The sequence below is a fragment of the Perna viridis genome, chromosome 11 (assembly GCF_037379345.1).
Source record: "Perna viridis isolate PV_CMFRI_1.1 ecotype Kerala chromosome 11, ASM3737934v1, whole genome shotgun sequence".
Classification (NCBI taxonomy): Eukaryota; Metazoa; Mollusca; class Bivalvia; order Mytilida; family Mytilidae; genus Perna; species Perna viridis.
This window is the reverse complement of record NC_142455.1, coordinates 23,380,960-23,397,757: the sequence shown is the minus strand read 5'-3', so window position 1 is coordinate 23,397,757 and position 16,798 is coordinate 23,380,960. Positions and strand designations below refer to the sequence as shown.

At 32.6% G+C, this 16,798-nt stretch overlaps 2 protein-coding genes across 2 annotated transcripts in view; both read left to right on the top strand.

Annotated features, from left to right (window-relative positions):
- Window positions 1-6,317, top strand: part of LOC148603428 (uncharacterized) — a 21,040-nt gene extending 14,723 nt beyond the window's left edge. Inside the window, exons 3-5 of the mRNA XM_088552073.1 lie at window positions 1,139-1,314; window positions 3,621-3,875; window positions 4,894-6,317. Coding sequence (XP_088408199.1) covers window positions 1,139-1,314; window positions 3,621-3,875; window positions 4,894-5,109 — 647 coding nt within the window. The 3' untranslated portion in view covers window positions 5,110-6,317. The remainder of the gene's footprint in view (window positions 1-1,138; window positions 1,315-3,620; window positions 3,876-4,893) is intronic.
- On the top strand, window positions 6,056-16,798 carry LOC148603427 (transmembrane protein 19-like). Its single transcript, XM_088551435.1, has 6 exons — window positions 6,056-6,122; window positions 11,965-12,078; window positions 13,204-13,341; window positions 14,954-15,211; window positions 15,702-15,917; window positions 16,503-16,798. Exons 1-6 carry the CDS (start codon window positions 6,056-6,058, stop codon window positions 16,667-16,669), a joined length of 960 nt encoding a protein of 319 aa, XP_088407561.1. The 3' UTR covers window positions 16,670-16,798.

Sequence of the window (16,798 nt, the reverse complement as noted above, 5' to 3'; positions counted from 1 at the left end):
GTAGTTCTCACGACATAACTTATCAATTTCCTCACAACCTCTGGTGTTCAAAGTATCCAGATAATGCTTCGGGGGAAATGATTTAATTAAAAAGGACGAAATCAGTGGTCATATATCTACAGCTTTCTGGTATACTATTAAAGATGAAGTAGTAATTTAGCGAAATCATATTTTAATAAACCTATTCAAAAGTGAAACTGATATATACAGACGTAGTTAAAGTCTAAATTATCGTCAAGTTTTGTGATCAGCCTCCTGCAAAATCTACAAAAGTACTTGAAGCTGTAAAGGTATTTTAGAAAATAACACCTTTGGAACAAAGTTCTTTAATTCGTGGGTATTGAATTTTGAAAGTTGCATTAGCTTTTTAGCAGTTGAATTCGTTGGTTTGGAAGGGTTGTCACAATTTTTTTTAGAAATGTACCTTTGGTGCGAATTTTAAAGAATGGTTTAACTGAACCACGAAATCAATTGAAAATAGACAGGCTACATGTCTCTTGTATTTATATTTTACAATATGTATGTACATGTATCTGCTCTTTCAACTAATTACTATTTAACTATGATAAAATATTGCGGACGCCTACAATCAATTATCTTTTTAGATAAGTTGTCCTAAAATAAGCTTTGCTCTAATCATTCAACCGATATCTTTTCTATCAACTCTTGCTTTAGCAATTATTCTACATTTCATGCAATTATCGTCCAGTCAGTGATATTTTTGTATCATATTCAATTTCACCGATCAAGCTTTAATTTGACACAGAATGAAATTAATCTAAGTTACTTTGATGCTTACATGACATTGATGTAAAATGCTGAATACAAACGTTCCCATGATTTTTAAGAGTTGTGTCCCTTACACTAGGTATACTTCCTTAATAAGCGACAAAAACTTAAATCGTTATTCCATTCTAACATTTAAGTCATACGGTTTAAAATAAACGCAACCAATCTAATTATATGACATTATGATATGACATGTTAAATCTGTGTATTAATTTTCCATTAACATGTATTTGCTTAAGAGTAGTGTTTATTTATATTAAGGGCCAAAGCAGCAGCATTTTGGAAACTCATTCCAGTTATTCAAGAGAGATTTGTGAATGAAAATAAATATATATTGTTTTACTTTCAGTACCCGGAAGGCTGCCTCACCATGTTCATCCTGCCGCCATGAAACTAGCATTGAGGTATCACATTCAAACATTGTGCCGGAATCCACACTGTGTGAATTCATTGGTTCTTTACCTAAACAGTCCAGCAAAAAATGATGGGACTATGCTGTTATGGGATGTCAACTTTGATGGTCTGGTACGTAACACATGATTTGTCCTATAAATGTAACTAGTTTTCTATGTATCAATATGGCCGATTGTGAATACATTATGACAAAAGGTAAGTGGTACTGCAAAAGTGTATTATAAATGGAAATATAGTGGAACCAACTAAAAGTTATGTCTCTTTCAAAAGATAAATCAAAATCAATACAATGTATCGAAAATGTGCCTGCAACTTTGAAGGGACAGTAGAACAAATGGCGTTCACAAAAAAGTAGTTATCAACAATCAATAAAATTGAAAACATTTCACAACGATGATGTCTATATCAATGATAATCATGCCAATTTCAAAATATTTTAAGCTCGAAACTTACAAAATATCCTTAGTCATTGTTAAACTGCTAAATCATGGTGAATATCTTACTAATTATCTTTATATAAATCGCTTCAACTTCACCGACGGTTATCTATACATCAATTTCTTTCTCGTCACATCTAATTCTTAACTTCTTTAAAATATTTAAACGACAAGTCTTCACTATAACTGTTTTGTGTGATATTTAATTACCAGTCTATCTAACAATTAGGCAGTGCATATAATATGGTCAGTGAATAATAGTCTTCATGATGTATTTTCTTACTGTTATTGTTACTGTGAAGAAGAATTATCGTGAATTAGAAACAAATAACGGATAGGGAATAAACATTTTCGTTTCATTAAAAAAATGAGTATATATGAAAAAAAACAATTAATATTATATTGTAATGTTGTTAAGATCAAATGATGTTGAATTATTATAAATGTGTCAACTTTTGGTGATTAGAAAGCAACAGATGATTGAATGGATAAACCTTAATCCTAGCTTGAAATTTAAAAAAGGAGACAGAATCCATAATCCAAAACATCCTCTCTCCGAAAAAAAAAATGTTGAAATGGATACGTTAATAGAAAAGACTGCATTGACGACGAAATAAATTTCATGATAAAACATTGACCCTTACCATCCGTTAGTCTTATTCTTTATGAATTGTAAGATAAATGTTTTCTTGGCATGCTTTTTTTGCGCCTGTCCCAAGTCAGAAATTTCTTGCCTCTATGTATTGTTTTGTTTTTATTTTCAATTATATGTTGGTGGAATATATGGGGGGGCAAATATTTCTCTGTAACTGTGTATAATGTTGTTATGGGGCCGGCTGCAGGCTGTCCTGTTGTGTGAGGATTTCCTCGTCATTCTTCGAAGTCTGATGGGTGGCCGTGATCTGACATTTGTCATCCCGATGAGGCTGTCGTCTCCTTTACATGTTACTCCTCAATTTGTTTCGTCAGATTTTTACAAATAGTTATACTTAATTAAGCTTGTTAACACTACTTTATAAAGTTTTCGACGTTTCATACTTCAAAGGCGCCAATTTGCAAAAATTAAATAGTAGTCCAATTTGACGCAGTTAAGTTTATTGTATTTTTGACCTATTACTAAAGTTAGCCGTTTTGGTCCCTTTTTTAAATGCTTGTTTGATTTTCTGTACGGTACAATAACAAAAAAAAACGTTTTTCGTAAAATGCGTCCTTCGACTAAAACTTGTGCTGTTTATACCCTGGGTGGTCTTTATTTAACGTATACAAGTCTTGTTTCACACGAACTTTACACCTACAGAAGAGATTCTGCTAATTTTCTGGTATTGTATTGGTTAAAAAGGTACCATTTACTTCAGAGATCATTTTTACCATATCACATTTCATTCTGAACTAATTACGTAAAAATCATACCATAAATTGTCAAAGATAGTTAATAGATTGGCTACTTTACATGCAAATATCATGTTATAACTATCTTAAGCATTTTGTCCGGGCATTGGATGGACCAACTTCGTATATTTCTATCTATTTGTTTTTATGTTATGTGACCTTGCCAACAAACATCGTCTTTAACAGAAGTGAGGCAATTATATTCCGTTTCTTTTGTGGCATATCTATTTTCGTCCTATTTTTATTTACAGTTTAGGGGGTGTAGGAAAATTTGCAACTCTCACAAACCATTGCCTAGAACAAGAATACTAGTAACCTCCACATACTCCCCTTACCCCTCCACCAACAAAAACTTCATTGTTTAGTCAATACAACCGTAGCTTCTAAAAACAAATTTTGCTTTGAACTAACTTAAATATGATAGAAGACGTGAGTGTAAGTTTCCTTTAACATTAATCTAATTTTCTAAAAAAAAAAAAAAAATAACACGCAAACAAAATATTACTTCTTGTATATGAATTAGCCCTCTTCTCATGCGATATGTGAAGGAATGACTTGAAATTCTTATGTACATATCTTGTTATTATTTAGGCAGCAGATGCAGAAAAATATTATCTGAAAGAATTCAAAGAGGACATTAGCAAGTGTGAAGCAAACTATGTGCATGTTATTGTGGATCAGAGTTTTTCTGGAAATATTGCCGATGCCTTTAAAAATTCACCTGATCATAAAAATGTGGTTGTCTTTGCCAGCGGGAAAAATAACGAGTACGCCTTCGATGATGAGTTTACCCGCCATTGGGTTACAGCCAATCACACAGGAGAATGCACGTGGCAAGTACAAAAGGTAAACTGAAATGTCACTTGACACGATGATTATTACGTGTTTATGACATCTTTTGCTTTTGTGTCTATCTTCTTCAATTTCTTTCTTATACATAAGCTTTTAAATGTAACTTTACTCCGGAAATATTTAATTTATCTCCCCATTAATCATTCCAAACATGCTGACTGCTTTGGAAATAAATTGTTTTCACTTATAGTGACAATTGAAGTTGAAACTTTACTCTTTTTGTACACGCTTCATTTGATTTTTATAAAATGTACTCTTTCTAATTGATGTAATTATAAACGGGCTGTAGATTGTAGACGTTTAAATAATGAAACCAATTCATTCCATGCATAGCTGGAAACAACCAGCACCTCTTCTTATGTATCTAGACAAAAGACCACTGTTGAGTATCATAAGTGGTTTGTCCTTAGTAAGAATGTAAATGATAAGAATTCTTTAGATTGTAATCATGAAAAAAAATTCTCTTTGATTTGTTCGTTCTATCTACTTCTTGGACGGCTAGATATTTGCGATATCAAACTATCGACGATATGATACTTAAAAGTGATATGAAAACTACGCCGTGGCGATTGGTTGTTGTACGATTGTTTATTTTCATTAATTGATCAAAAGGGACATTGTGACGTATCTAAAGTTTTCATTTGTGAAGAAGGACGATCGCTTAAAATTCTGCTATGACAGAAGCTGTATGTCAAGCGGTTAAAATATTTATAATGAATCTTAGAAAAAAAAGACTCACGAAAATTGAATATCCATTTCATCATTCACTCATCATGAAACCTATAATAATACAGTATAATCTATAGATAGTTCATTTTTAAGTCCTACTTTCTATACAAACTTTAACGTGATTACGTGCTAATCATAGTAAATCAAAACAAAAACATGTTTAAAGAAAACATTTGTTCAAAATGTTATAAGAATAGTATAAAGTAAATGCATGGATTAAGTAAGTAACAATACTAGAAATCAGATTAGGTTCCGATCAAAACTACTTTATATTTCGTTTCAGCATATTAAGAATGAAGTGACTAAATCTAGTCCAGAGAGCCATGAAGGGCAAAAAGGTGAAGTGAGGACAACAATATTTGGAGCACCTTGTCACGTGATTCCACCATTTACAAAGCCCGAACTACGTCGAGAATATCTTGGCTGTCAGAACCTCCCTACTGCTCTGTGGATCAAGAAACTTTTTGGTGACAGAAAGAACCCATGGATGTACAGATGATTGCTTCGTTCACATTTAACCTCAATGTCTCTTAGACCGCTGTGATCAAATTTCAAGTTTGATGATATTTACACAATGATATCAATGTTCTACTTCTGTGAAAATGCAAATTCCTGTATCTTTACTATGATAAATCATGGCTACAAGATATCAGTGTAAAATCAATGCAATCCTTAACTCATCCATATTATATTTCAGATAATGCAGTGCATGCATTTTAGGGACATAGTGATAGTGATAAAAGCAACTGAAAGTTCTGCTTGCAAAAGTCCCCCTGGTAATCTAGTTACTTCAATCATTTGAATAGTTGTGTGTTTCATATGTTCTCTTCATCGAACGGTTAGACATACATTCGCTCATTATACAAATGTAGTCTTTATTGAAAACAAGATCATTATACTTAATAATTTATATGGAGCTGTTCATGATGAAATACCCGTTTGTTTGATTTCACCTACCAGTTCATTCAAAAACATGTAAATTTGACTTTAGATTCAAATCAAATATACTTGTTTCGAAATTTCTTTTTTATGATAAGGCTAGTATATATGGTAACAAATTTCGAAACAAGTGCCTATAATGTAAATACAACAAGCGAGTCGGTTGGGATAAATATGAAATATGACTGGCAAATTTACATTTCTGTTGTAGTTGCTACTATTTATTATTTGTTTTCTAATTCCCACGTATGCCGAGGATGTCAAGCGACAGTAAAACACGACATGCTCACTTATACAATCAGTTGGGATTAAGGGGTTGACTTCCGATGTATGGTAAGTTAAAATTTATAACTGTATCTAAAGTGATTCAGCCAGAATATTTCAATGAAGATCAACATTTGATTGTTGTCTTTGAGCTCTGTGAATCAATGTGGTTAATGCGCATCGAAAGCTGTAGCCTTACTCGAATTGGTTGTAAGTAATTTGTTCGGTCAATATGATTAAGTATGGCTATCATTCCAACTGTTGGAGAAACTCTAGGAGAAACCATATGCTTTCAAACGGGTATAAGATGTATGTGATAAACGGGTTGTGAAATTAGGTACTTTCATGTATATACGTGTACATAGAGAGAAATATTTATATCATGTAATTGATGAATGTTATTTGTGTCTGTCGTCATTGTTAGCATATTCCATTTTGTTTCATCTTGTTCACTAATTGTTGTACAATTGTTATCAAATAATAAATACTCTTGTCACCAATGTTCGCCGTCGTTACTATCTTTTATTGTCTTCTTTTGAATAATTCTTATTACTTTGATTTCACGCAACAATGTAAGAGGGATGTTTAGCGCTTTGTAAAACCTAGATTTAACCCACCATTTCATCTGAAGTGCCTGTACCAAGTCAGGACCATTGCGGTACCAGCTGCTCCGGTGTTGTAATATCTATTTTGCCACATTTATTTTGGACTTGACTTGATTATGAATCGGATTAGTGTTTGGTAATTTTGTTGTTACCCTTATTTGTGACCATGTTTTGTCAATGGTTCAACTCTTGAATTGTTATACAAAATGTATCTGTCAACATAACAACAATAATAGGATCGGGAAAAAGTCACACAAACTTTACTTTTTTGTCAGTTTTACTTTTAAAGATGTAAACTTACGAAGAATGCCATTTCAAGATCGATTGGATCGTTACTTTTTAGCCTTTGAGTTGAATATGTGTACACTAAGTTTTAGATACAAACAAGTTACAGGTAAAAGCTAAGCTCATCTAACCCTGTACACAACAATTAAATGTAGCACTGTCAAACAAAATTATATGCAATGTATTCATGTCATTAAGAACTTGTGTCTCACATTAGTATAAAACACTTATGTATAAAAGAAATACTGCTTTGTAGTTTTAACGCATATGCAGTCACATCTACTTTTTTTACTATATTTCAAAATATGACCTACTTTTTTGGGAACAAAAAGATTCATTTATTTCATTAAATACTGTACATGTGTTACGTTGTCATATTTTAGCAAAACAGAGTCCTTTCATTCAAACGCGTTAAGTGAATGAACAGCGTTTTGAAAAGAGAGAGAAGTTAAAAAACCTTAAATGAAACAAATGTATAATGAAGGCACAAACAGAACGTCTGTCTATTTTTTATTCCTCTGTTTGCAAATAACTACCGGAACGAGCACCAACTACTCAAGTATTAAGAAAATGAAGACATTTACTCAAATACAAAGGTATATATTGATTTGTTCAGAGTTTAACAAACATTTTTATAAGTATTGGTTATCGTTGTTTGCATGTTCATCTTGACAACTCACATCGTAAGCTTCTATATGAAAAGAACCATGAAAGAACTTTATTTTTCTACGAGCTCATTTCCGGTTTTAGTTCTCAGCGTGTAACATGGGTGGTCAAACAATTATGTGGAACAAGCCACATGTTTACATATATCTTATACATACGTTTTAAAGAAAATGCGGTCAACATAATATTAGGAGTATGCAGTACGATAGATCTCTCAGTTAATGGGACACATCTCTAAATTTTCTCATGGGTTCCTTTACATATGAGACCAGCATATCTAATTCACTACACCATAGCATATTTAAACCTCAAGTACGAGTCTTCCTAAGCATAGCACAAAGGGTAATTAATCCAACAAAAAAGTGTCTGGTTTAAATGGTTACATGAAAATGCATACACTGAACGCTATAGGCCACCTAAATTAAGCCTCTTTTCCCTTCAAATACAAGATGGCATTTTATACTGACCATGATCGGAATGTCAACATTAAATGCATTACGGGAACAGGGAACGTGGGAGTCTTCCTTCTTTGTAGTCGTACTTGGAATTGGATTGTAATTTTGGTTCCTGCCTTAATACTTTACATCTACAAAAAATATGAAAGGAAAATAGACTGAATTTTGAAACCCTCTTTGATAGACAAATAATCAAGTAATCGAGCTTACTGGACATGTAGAAGAATAATAAATATAGAAGATAGCACTGGAAGTATTCGTTAACAAAAATAACAAAAATGTCGACTGGCTTATTGTGTCAGTGTCTTGGAAGACTTTTGATACTGCTTACCTCCTCAAATGTAGCAGCAAGATTGTTTGGTTCTTTTATTTACAAGACCACCCCTTGTATGTATATACAAGATACTAGATCACAAGATATCATTTAACATGTTTTTTTGGTTAATAGAGGTATCGGTACCACTTCGCTTGTCTGAGTGTTGCTGTTAATTTGTCTGAATTTCTGTGTATGTATATTTTTGTAACCACCTGTTTAATATAAAGCGGAGAAACAGAATAGTTGATTAATGAAGGTTTCACGTTAATGTAATTAAGAGATTCATCATTTGTTTAAAATTAATGAATTGAGAGTAAATCTAGCACTTTGCTGAACGAATAAAAAGAGTCAGCTTTTTCCGAGGATGAAAATATTTTTCAGCTGTGAATTATTTAGTTCTAAATACTCGATCAATTAAATGAGAAATCGAATGAACCAACATTCGATCGGTAACCAAAAGAAACATATCCAGGGATAACTAGACAAAATATAAACCCACACAACAAAGAACATGAAAAAAAATAACATGCGCATAGACACGAAAGTAAATAAGCAACTCGGTCTCACTGAAAACTGAGCATTGGTCGATAGCGTTCATTTGATATGTTTTATAATATAATTACTTCAAATATTATTAATATTTTTGTTATTGTGTAGTATGTTTGTTTCATCTAGAAGGGGCAGTTACGTACAGAGCCTATTTTTTAAAATTTACAGTTTACAGTGTCTATGGGTAGATTTCTCTCCACATAGAAAGTTCATTCACACAAATAAAAAACGTAAATCTCTGCGATATATGATATATTAACATATGCCGTGACACGTCTTGAAGAAGTTGCAGCACAGTAAAATAATTCGTATATTTGTCAAAGCAACAGTTGCGTTAAACTGTCTTAGACCTGGTTTAATTGAACGAATTAATTTAGTCTAAAGAAATTTCCGCCTCCGAAACTGTGATCAGTTCAGAACAAAAGGCCTTGGTTCGTTTCGTCCACCCAAATGGTAGACGGATTATGTACGCTACTGAATTTGAAAAAAAAGTATGTAAGCTGTTTAAAGACATGAAATTTACATGAATATGTATTTTAAAATTTTCACTATGTTTGTAAACATTATATGCATGAAATGCCTGTCTTTAATCGCATTAGCTCTGATTTATTCAATCAGCTCAGTTCAAAGCGTGTTGTTATGTTTCGCTTTTATGATTTTTCCTTTATGATTTACATGTTCTTTTTTATATTTGCACATTTTCTTTTTCAACATACACTTTTTTCGATTCTGATTTATTCAAAAGGTCCATTTGGTATCCCCGTTCTGTGTACGGTCACGTATTCTTCACAAGAACAATCAAGAAAACCCACAGATTTAACATATTAACCATGTATAAATTCCTGTATGCTAAATCTTTTAATAAATACTAAAGATTCAACATTTCTTACCTGAAGAATAAAGTGGTGTACTGTCATGTAGTGCAAGTTTGTTATCTACGAATCAGGTGTGTTTAACTGGATACAATGCAAATGACCAACCCAGTGCAAATGGGAACCATTATTAAACTTTTGTTGAAATACCCAAGTTCAAAAGAATAATGTAATAATTTTACAAATATTAGGACATTTATACCCCTTGATTACCCTTTCACGCAGTCTAAAATACTCGTATAAACATTCATACCTCTTTAATTCTTGAAGATTTTGAAACATTAATCGTATAACTTCATTTGATTCTATGTAACCTCTGTTATTTAGTTTTGATCATAAGTACTACACTTCTGCAAAATCTCCAAGGCTATTGTTTTGTTTCAATGTTGGTACTGAATGATAGTAAACATTGAATGTTGAATGTCAGGGAGATATTCAAGATAGCTTACATTTAAGAAAATTGACAGGCACCTCTTTTTCATACATTGCTCCTTAAAAACATAAGAAACTGAAAGCAAGCTAGTGCGATATTTTTTTAAAAATCGGATGTCATAAGACAAAGATGAAATAAACAAACGGGGCAGAAAGAGTAATCAAGGGAACCAAGATTCTGGTGGAAATCAATAGAATGTAATCCAGAGACAAAGACCACACACGGAAAGCAGATATACACAACAAAGGACATAAAATAACCAAATAATACATACAAAGTAACAAAAGTAAATGAGCAACTCGAATTCCACTAAAGACTAGCAGCATGGACAAGGTTCACCGGTTGGGTAAGCGTCCTCTGCTTTTCTAGGAACACCAGGCGAATTGCTCATAAAAAGTCAAGTCCAGGGTAGACGAAAAAGGAAAGAAAAACTACGACCCGTTGAACAAATCAGTTATCATGGAGCAGATACACTGTAACAATCTCGTGATGACGGCAATGAAACTTCTGTATTGATGACTTCAAACTTGTAGCAACATAACTCTGTTCCAAAGCAGAAGCCTTATTTTAAGAAGTCTAGTGCGATACAAAAAGTATGCGCGTAGTTACGGCAAGCCCTGACAGACGCAGTAAACACATACAAACCAAAACAATAAACTAAAAGTAATAAATTCTAGACAGCGTCTGACGTTCGAGAAATCTTGCGATGTCGGGAACAATTAAGCGAAAGAATTGAAGTACCTTTTAATATTGTAAATGAACTCTTACCTTAATACCACTCGTGAATTTCAACAGGACTATTTGCAATAATTAGTAAAAATAAACGAGTGACTGCCTCAATGAGCAGCTACAGGAAATGAATAATAAACAAGAAACCCGTATTGATAAAAGGGACACGATTTATCTTCTAGATTAAATAACGTGTGAATTCTAAAAGGTACTTGGAATTTTTTTTTTCGGGGATCATTGAAACATGTGCATGAAAAAGTTTGAGCGTTTGGAAAAAAATAAGTCTTGACTATTAAAGGGAACTAAACCTTCGTGCAAGGACGATGATCACTGCCATATGCTTGATTTTATATTTTATCAATGAATCTTTTTGTAAGCGTTCGATATATAAGAAACGTATTCTTTTTTTACAAATTATGCAAAACAACTAACTTTTGGGTAACTTCAAAAACTATATTCACTCGACCACAACTGAATAAAAACAGGTATTTATTAGTTGCTATAACTGCCTATAAATATCAAATAAATTTCAATTTAATAATTTATTATCTGGAATTGCATGTTCCTTTCTTGATTAATAGCGAAACTACGGTAGGCGATTTAAGTCATGAAAATCGTTTAACTACATTTTTATGTAGTTGCAGTCCTAGAGGTACAACATGTATTACCTAATTTAAAACAGGATATAACAACGGTTGCAAACAATCTTAGTAGGATTATGCATATCCTGATCAATAGTTAAAAATAATTGAAACTGCATTAATATTTCTATATATCTGTAATAGTTTATATTGCTGAATAGGATATCGAAGCAAGATATCGCAGCAAGATGTATATTTTCATGCTTTTAACTGTTGTGATGCCAGCAACTATGTCTTTTTGGATTCTCTACAACTATACAGTAGGTAAATACAAAGAAACCCTTATAAAAGTCTTTTATTTTTTTTACCTTATATATATATATGTGTGTGTGTGTGTGTGGCTGTTCATTGAGGCAGACACTCGTTTATTTTTACTAATCGTAAATTATGAATAATATATATTATTTCTATTAATATGAAGAATTTTCATTGTGACTAATATTCATCAATATAAGTTACATATTCATTGAGACAAATGTATTAATTATAGCTAGCAGTTGTTTTCAGTGTGCACTCATTCATTGGCCTGTTTGTATTTCGTAACATAAAAGTTTTTTGTAATAAACACAACAAAATAAACAATTTGGCTTTATATTTTAGGTTTTGGTGGATGTATTCCCCCATGGCGATGGTTGGTAGCTGTTTCATTATCTGCATTGTTAGCATTGTATGGGATGAAACGAAGAAGTTTGAATTGGTCAGGAGCCTTAATTGGTTTGTAGCTTTTGAGTCTTTGCTCATTGATTGTAAGTTTTGCACACAGGATAAAATTGCAATGCTGTGAACATATACATTATTTTAAATGTCAGCACTTCCGATACAACTTCGAATGATATTTACCTATCAAGGGAGAAGTACTAAATTGCTTTTGGAAACATTTGCTCTCACGGTGTAACGACGCATACGTCACTGGTATGACATCATATATGACAGCTATGAAACAATCGGTTACATTCGATCAATAACACTTTATCCAAAGACTTCAGTAAGAAAACCTACTGTAGATGTTTTATTTCAGGTATGGTGTTATGTTTTATTTCAGGTATGGTGATATGTTTTATTTCAGGTATGGTGATATGTTTTATTTCAGGTATAGTGTTATGTTTATCTCAGGTATGGTGTTATGTTTATTTCAGGTATGGTGATATGTTTTATTTCAGGTATGGTGATATGTTTTATTTCAGGTATAGTGTTATGTTTATCTCAGGTATGGTGTTATGTTTATTTCAGGTATGGTGATATGTTTTATTTCAGGTATGGTGTTATGTTTATTTTAGGTATGGTGTTATGTTTATTTCATGTATGGTGATATGTTTTATTTCAGGTATGGTGATATGTTTTATTTCAGGTATAGTGTTATGTTTATCTCAGGTATGGTGTTATGTTTATTTCAGGTATGGTGATATGTTTTATCTCAGGTATGGTGTTATGTTTATTTTAGGTATGGTGTTGTTTTATTTCAGGTATGGTGTTATGTTTTATTTCTTTTATGGTGTTGTTTTATTTCAGGTATGGTGATATGTTTTATTTCAGGTATAGTGTTATGTTTATCTCAGGTATGGTGTTATGTTTATTTCAGGTATGGTGATATGTTTTATTTCAGGTATGGTGTTATGTTTATTTCAGGTATGGTGTTATGTTTACTTCAGGTATGGTGTTATGTTTACTTCAGGTATGGTGTTATGTTTTATTTCTTTTATGGTGTTATGTTTTATTTCAGGTATGGTGATATGTTTTATTTCAGGTATGGTGTTATGTTTATTTCAGGTATGGTGTTATGTTTTATTTCAGGTATGGTGATATGTTTTATTTCAGGTATGGTGTTATGTTTTATTTCAGGTATGGTGTTATGTTTCATCCTGACGTTAAGTAATTTGTGTTTTTTTACTTCCCTGTTGGCCTGTTATCTACTTGCATCAAAAGCAGCAAACTACGAGTGGAAATTGAAACAAAAGTTTGAAAGTGATTTCAAGAAGGGTATATAACAAGTTTCATCATATGTTTGGTTATTTATTTTTGTGTTATTAGCGTCGTTTGTTATTGTAAAACGTTTGACTATTAAGAGCTTTGAATCAGAAAAGTATGTTTCCATGAATTGGAAAACTTTTAAAATACTAAGAAATAAAAACCAGTCACATACACTGTATATTTCTATATACTGTACACGTGTTTCAAGGAGTAACCCTTCATCAGCAACATTTGAATCAAATATATAGGAGTAACTAGAAAAAAACATCACTTAAAGGTTCTACCATGTGTAATTCAAAGAATTAAGCCTCAGTGTTTTAGGTATTTTGAAATTTTTAATACTGTTAAAATGTGTAAATATGATAAAAATGTCTTGTTGGTTTGTTTGTTTTTTGTTTTGTTTTGTTTTGTTTTGTTTTTGTTTTTGTTTTTTTGTTTTTTTGTTTTTGTTTTTTTGTTTTGTTTTGTTTTGTTTTGTTTAGTTTTTTTGTTTTGTTGTTGTTGTTGATATTTCTCAAATTGAGATGTTCGCGAAATAATTTAAAGTTTCGGAAAAGTTATTCCAGATGCTTCATTTGATGAGGAATGATGTTGTCAAATAAAATGCTTCATGCTTTTTGTGAAAATGAATACAAATCGAAAAATAATATGACTACAGTTAACCGAAGAGTCATCAATTCGACCATCACAAAACATTTCTTCAAATCTGCCTCAAATGGGACAAAATTATTCCATATATGGTTTGTAGCTATGTGCAGGCCAGTTTCTTATTAGAATTGTAAGAGTTTAACTTCTTGGGTTAATGCCATGTAAATTTTCAAAACCTCCACGATCTTCTTAACCAAGTAAACCTCATTTTGGCTAAGCAAATAATTTGAAAGGCCTGTCTGAAGCCGTAAATAAGAGAGGGAACAAAAGACTGCCACTGCGTGGAGCTTGCAGTCTTTCATTCCAACACTAACTGTTTGACTTTGTATGCACAAGATGAACTTACATGGAACCCTTATGACCTCATGGGAGTCGGGATGTAAGGCTAACTACATTAACTCTCATAAAAATACCAAAAACCTACAGTATGTGCCTTTTAAGGAAGAACGATAAAGTGAACGTAGACAGATGCAGAAATAACTAATTGCGTTTTGAAAATTAGCCATATCAAAAGGCCTAGAGTTTTTGTTCAGAATTGTTTTACTCTACACTGAATAAAGAAAATGAAGTTTTTAGATTACTGCTGATTTATTCAGCTTTCAGATGACACCTCTACTAAACTAGGAGAATGATCAGAGTGCAATACTGAGACTCCTTCATGTCATTACGAACTATTTTTTGTATGTGCAGGCGACTGGTTTCCGAAATAGTGGTGTTTCTCCTTAAACCTGGTTTTACTTACCATGCCTGTACCAAGTCATATTTAATTTTCCGATTTATTCCTTACTTTGCCAGTCCATGAACATTTTAATAATTTATGATGAACAGTTCGGTATTGTGTAAATAATTTTTATTATAACACAGCAAAAATTTCAAATTAATTTTGGATACTTTTTTTTAAAAATGTGCATGGATGTACATGTATTTGGTTTATTTTCAAATTCTTCGTGGGATAAAAGGCTTTTTGTTTTAGGTGGACAATGGAATTGGATACAAGTAGTTAGTAATGTTGGTATTAGTTCCATGTTTGCTGTATTGTACATATTAGACAACGGCGCAGGAGAGATGCCGGTAGATTTCTCTAAGCATTACACAGCAAGCTACTTCTCTATGGCAGTACTGGGCACTTTGTCGTGCAGTTGTGGGGATACACTTGCATCAGAGATCGGAACTGTTTTTAGATTTAATACACGTCCTAGACTTATAACCACATTTAGGGAAGTGCCAACAGGTATACGATACACGATTAATGAAAACCTTCAAGATTTTGTATTAATAACGTAAAAATTTGTAAACAGTGTTTTGCCATAAACATAAGTGTAGTGAATTCTTTTATTGATACATTGACTGCCATTAATATAAAATTCTTTTCTAAATTTTGTGTAGATTTGGTCATCTGAAATACGTATAGGTAGTGGTTGTAAGTAAGATTGGTTCTGCGGTTTTGTTTTGTTAGGGATTATTTGTTAAAATAACTCCTGTGTTAAAACGAAATGTATTTTTGCGAGTACGGAATTGCTGTCAGCTTTCTCCTACCTTGGGGGTATTTAGGAATTGCCCTTATTTCCATCCATATGTCTGACAGAAGAATCTTGGGTAAAAAGGATCTTGATTTAATAACCCCTCCCCCCCCCCAAAAAAAAAAAAGAAAGAAAAAAAATCCTGAATCGATTTAAACATGATTAAAAAATAATGGGTAGACCTTTTCTTTCTATTTGCAGGTACCAATGGAGCCATTTCCTTAGTGGGAAATATCTCCAGCTTGGTTGGTGGATTAGCAGTTGGCGCTGCCTATTATTTAACATTGTTACTATGCTTATCAAGTGCATACTTACATAAATGCCCCCCGCAGTGGCCAATTGTAATTTTAGGAGCCATAGCAGGGTATTTGGGTTCTACTATTGATTCATACATAGGTGCTACATTACAGTATTCTGGTTAGTATCAAAATAAGATTTAGTACTGAAATGACTGCGGCAAAAGAAAACTACAATCCCGGTGGTGATGTGGTATGTTTCATACAAGAAACTGTATTATCAGTGGTCGAAAATTTTCAATGATCTTGTTTGGTTTTGTGCAGATCGATTTTATCAAAAGGAATATGTAAAATGTATATCCTTCTGTATAAAATTAAATACCAAGTTCAAGATAGAATAATGATAATTTGTATAAAATTCAGAAGCAAGTCAAGAACACAGTGGCTCATGTCTTGGCATTTTCCGGTCTATTCCGGTTTATTTCAGTTCATGTACTATATCCCTTCCCTATTCATAATTGAGGATTTCATGTATACAAATTTTTACAAAAATGGCCGATCCAGGGGTGCAGAGGATTAGCACTCTTTTTTTATTGGAAAGTTTGTCATTCTCATGCATAAAATTGACAAAAAGTGGTAAATAATGTCCTCGTAACGCCCTTTTCAGAGGAACCCCTGCTCGCAACCCTCCTTTTATAAGTGCCTAGATTCACCCCCAAACCCCTTGATCAGGCCGTGCTGTCTTAAATCTGGCCCTTTTTTTCAGGTTACAACAGACTAACCAATAAGATAGTAGAACGTAAAGGGAAGGATGTTGAGGATATCAGTGGAATAGCAGTGCTGAACAACCATGGTGTAAACATAGTGTCTACATTACTCACTGCATTGTTGACCCCGAATGTCGCATTTTATCTTTGGTTTCTTTTTATATGAATTAATTGAATTTTGACATTTCTTATTGTTCTAACCATATTCTATCCATTCGAGGAATATAACGAAAACAGGTTTTTGCATTTGTTCTACTTCAGTATATTGATAAATGGTGCATTTTTTTGTTAATAG

Excerpts from the sequence above, each read along its gene's own strand:
- LOC148603427 (XM_088551435.1), top strand. The coding sequence starts at position 6,056 with ATGGCTATCATTCCAACTGTTGGAGAAACTCTAGGAGAAACCATATGC. Across the intron at positions 6,123-11,964 it reads CTTTCAAACGGGTATAAGAT|GTTTTGGTGGATGTATTCCC; the intron begins GTATGTGATAAA and ends TTTATATTTTAG. Across the intron at positions 15,212-15,701 it reads ATTTAGGGAAGTGCCAACAG|GTACCAATGGAGCCATTTCC; the intron begins GTATACGATACA and ends TTCTATTTGCAG.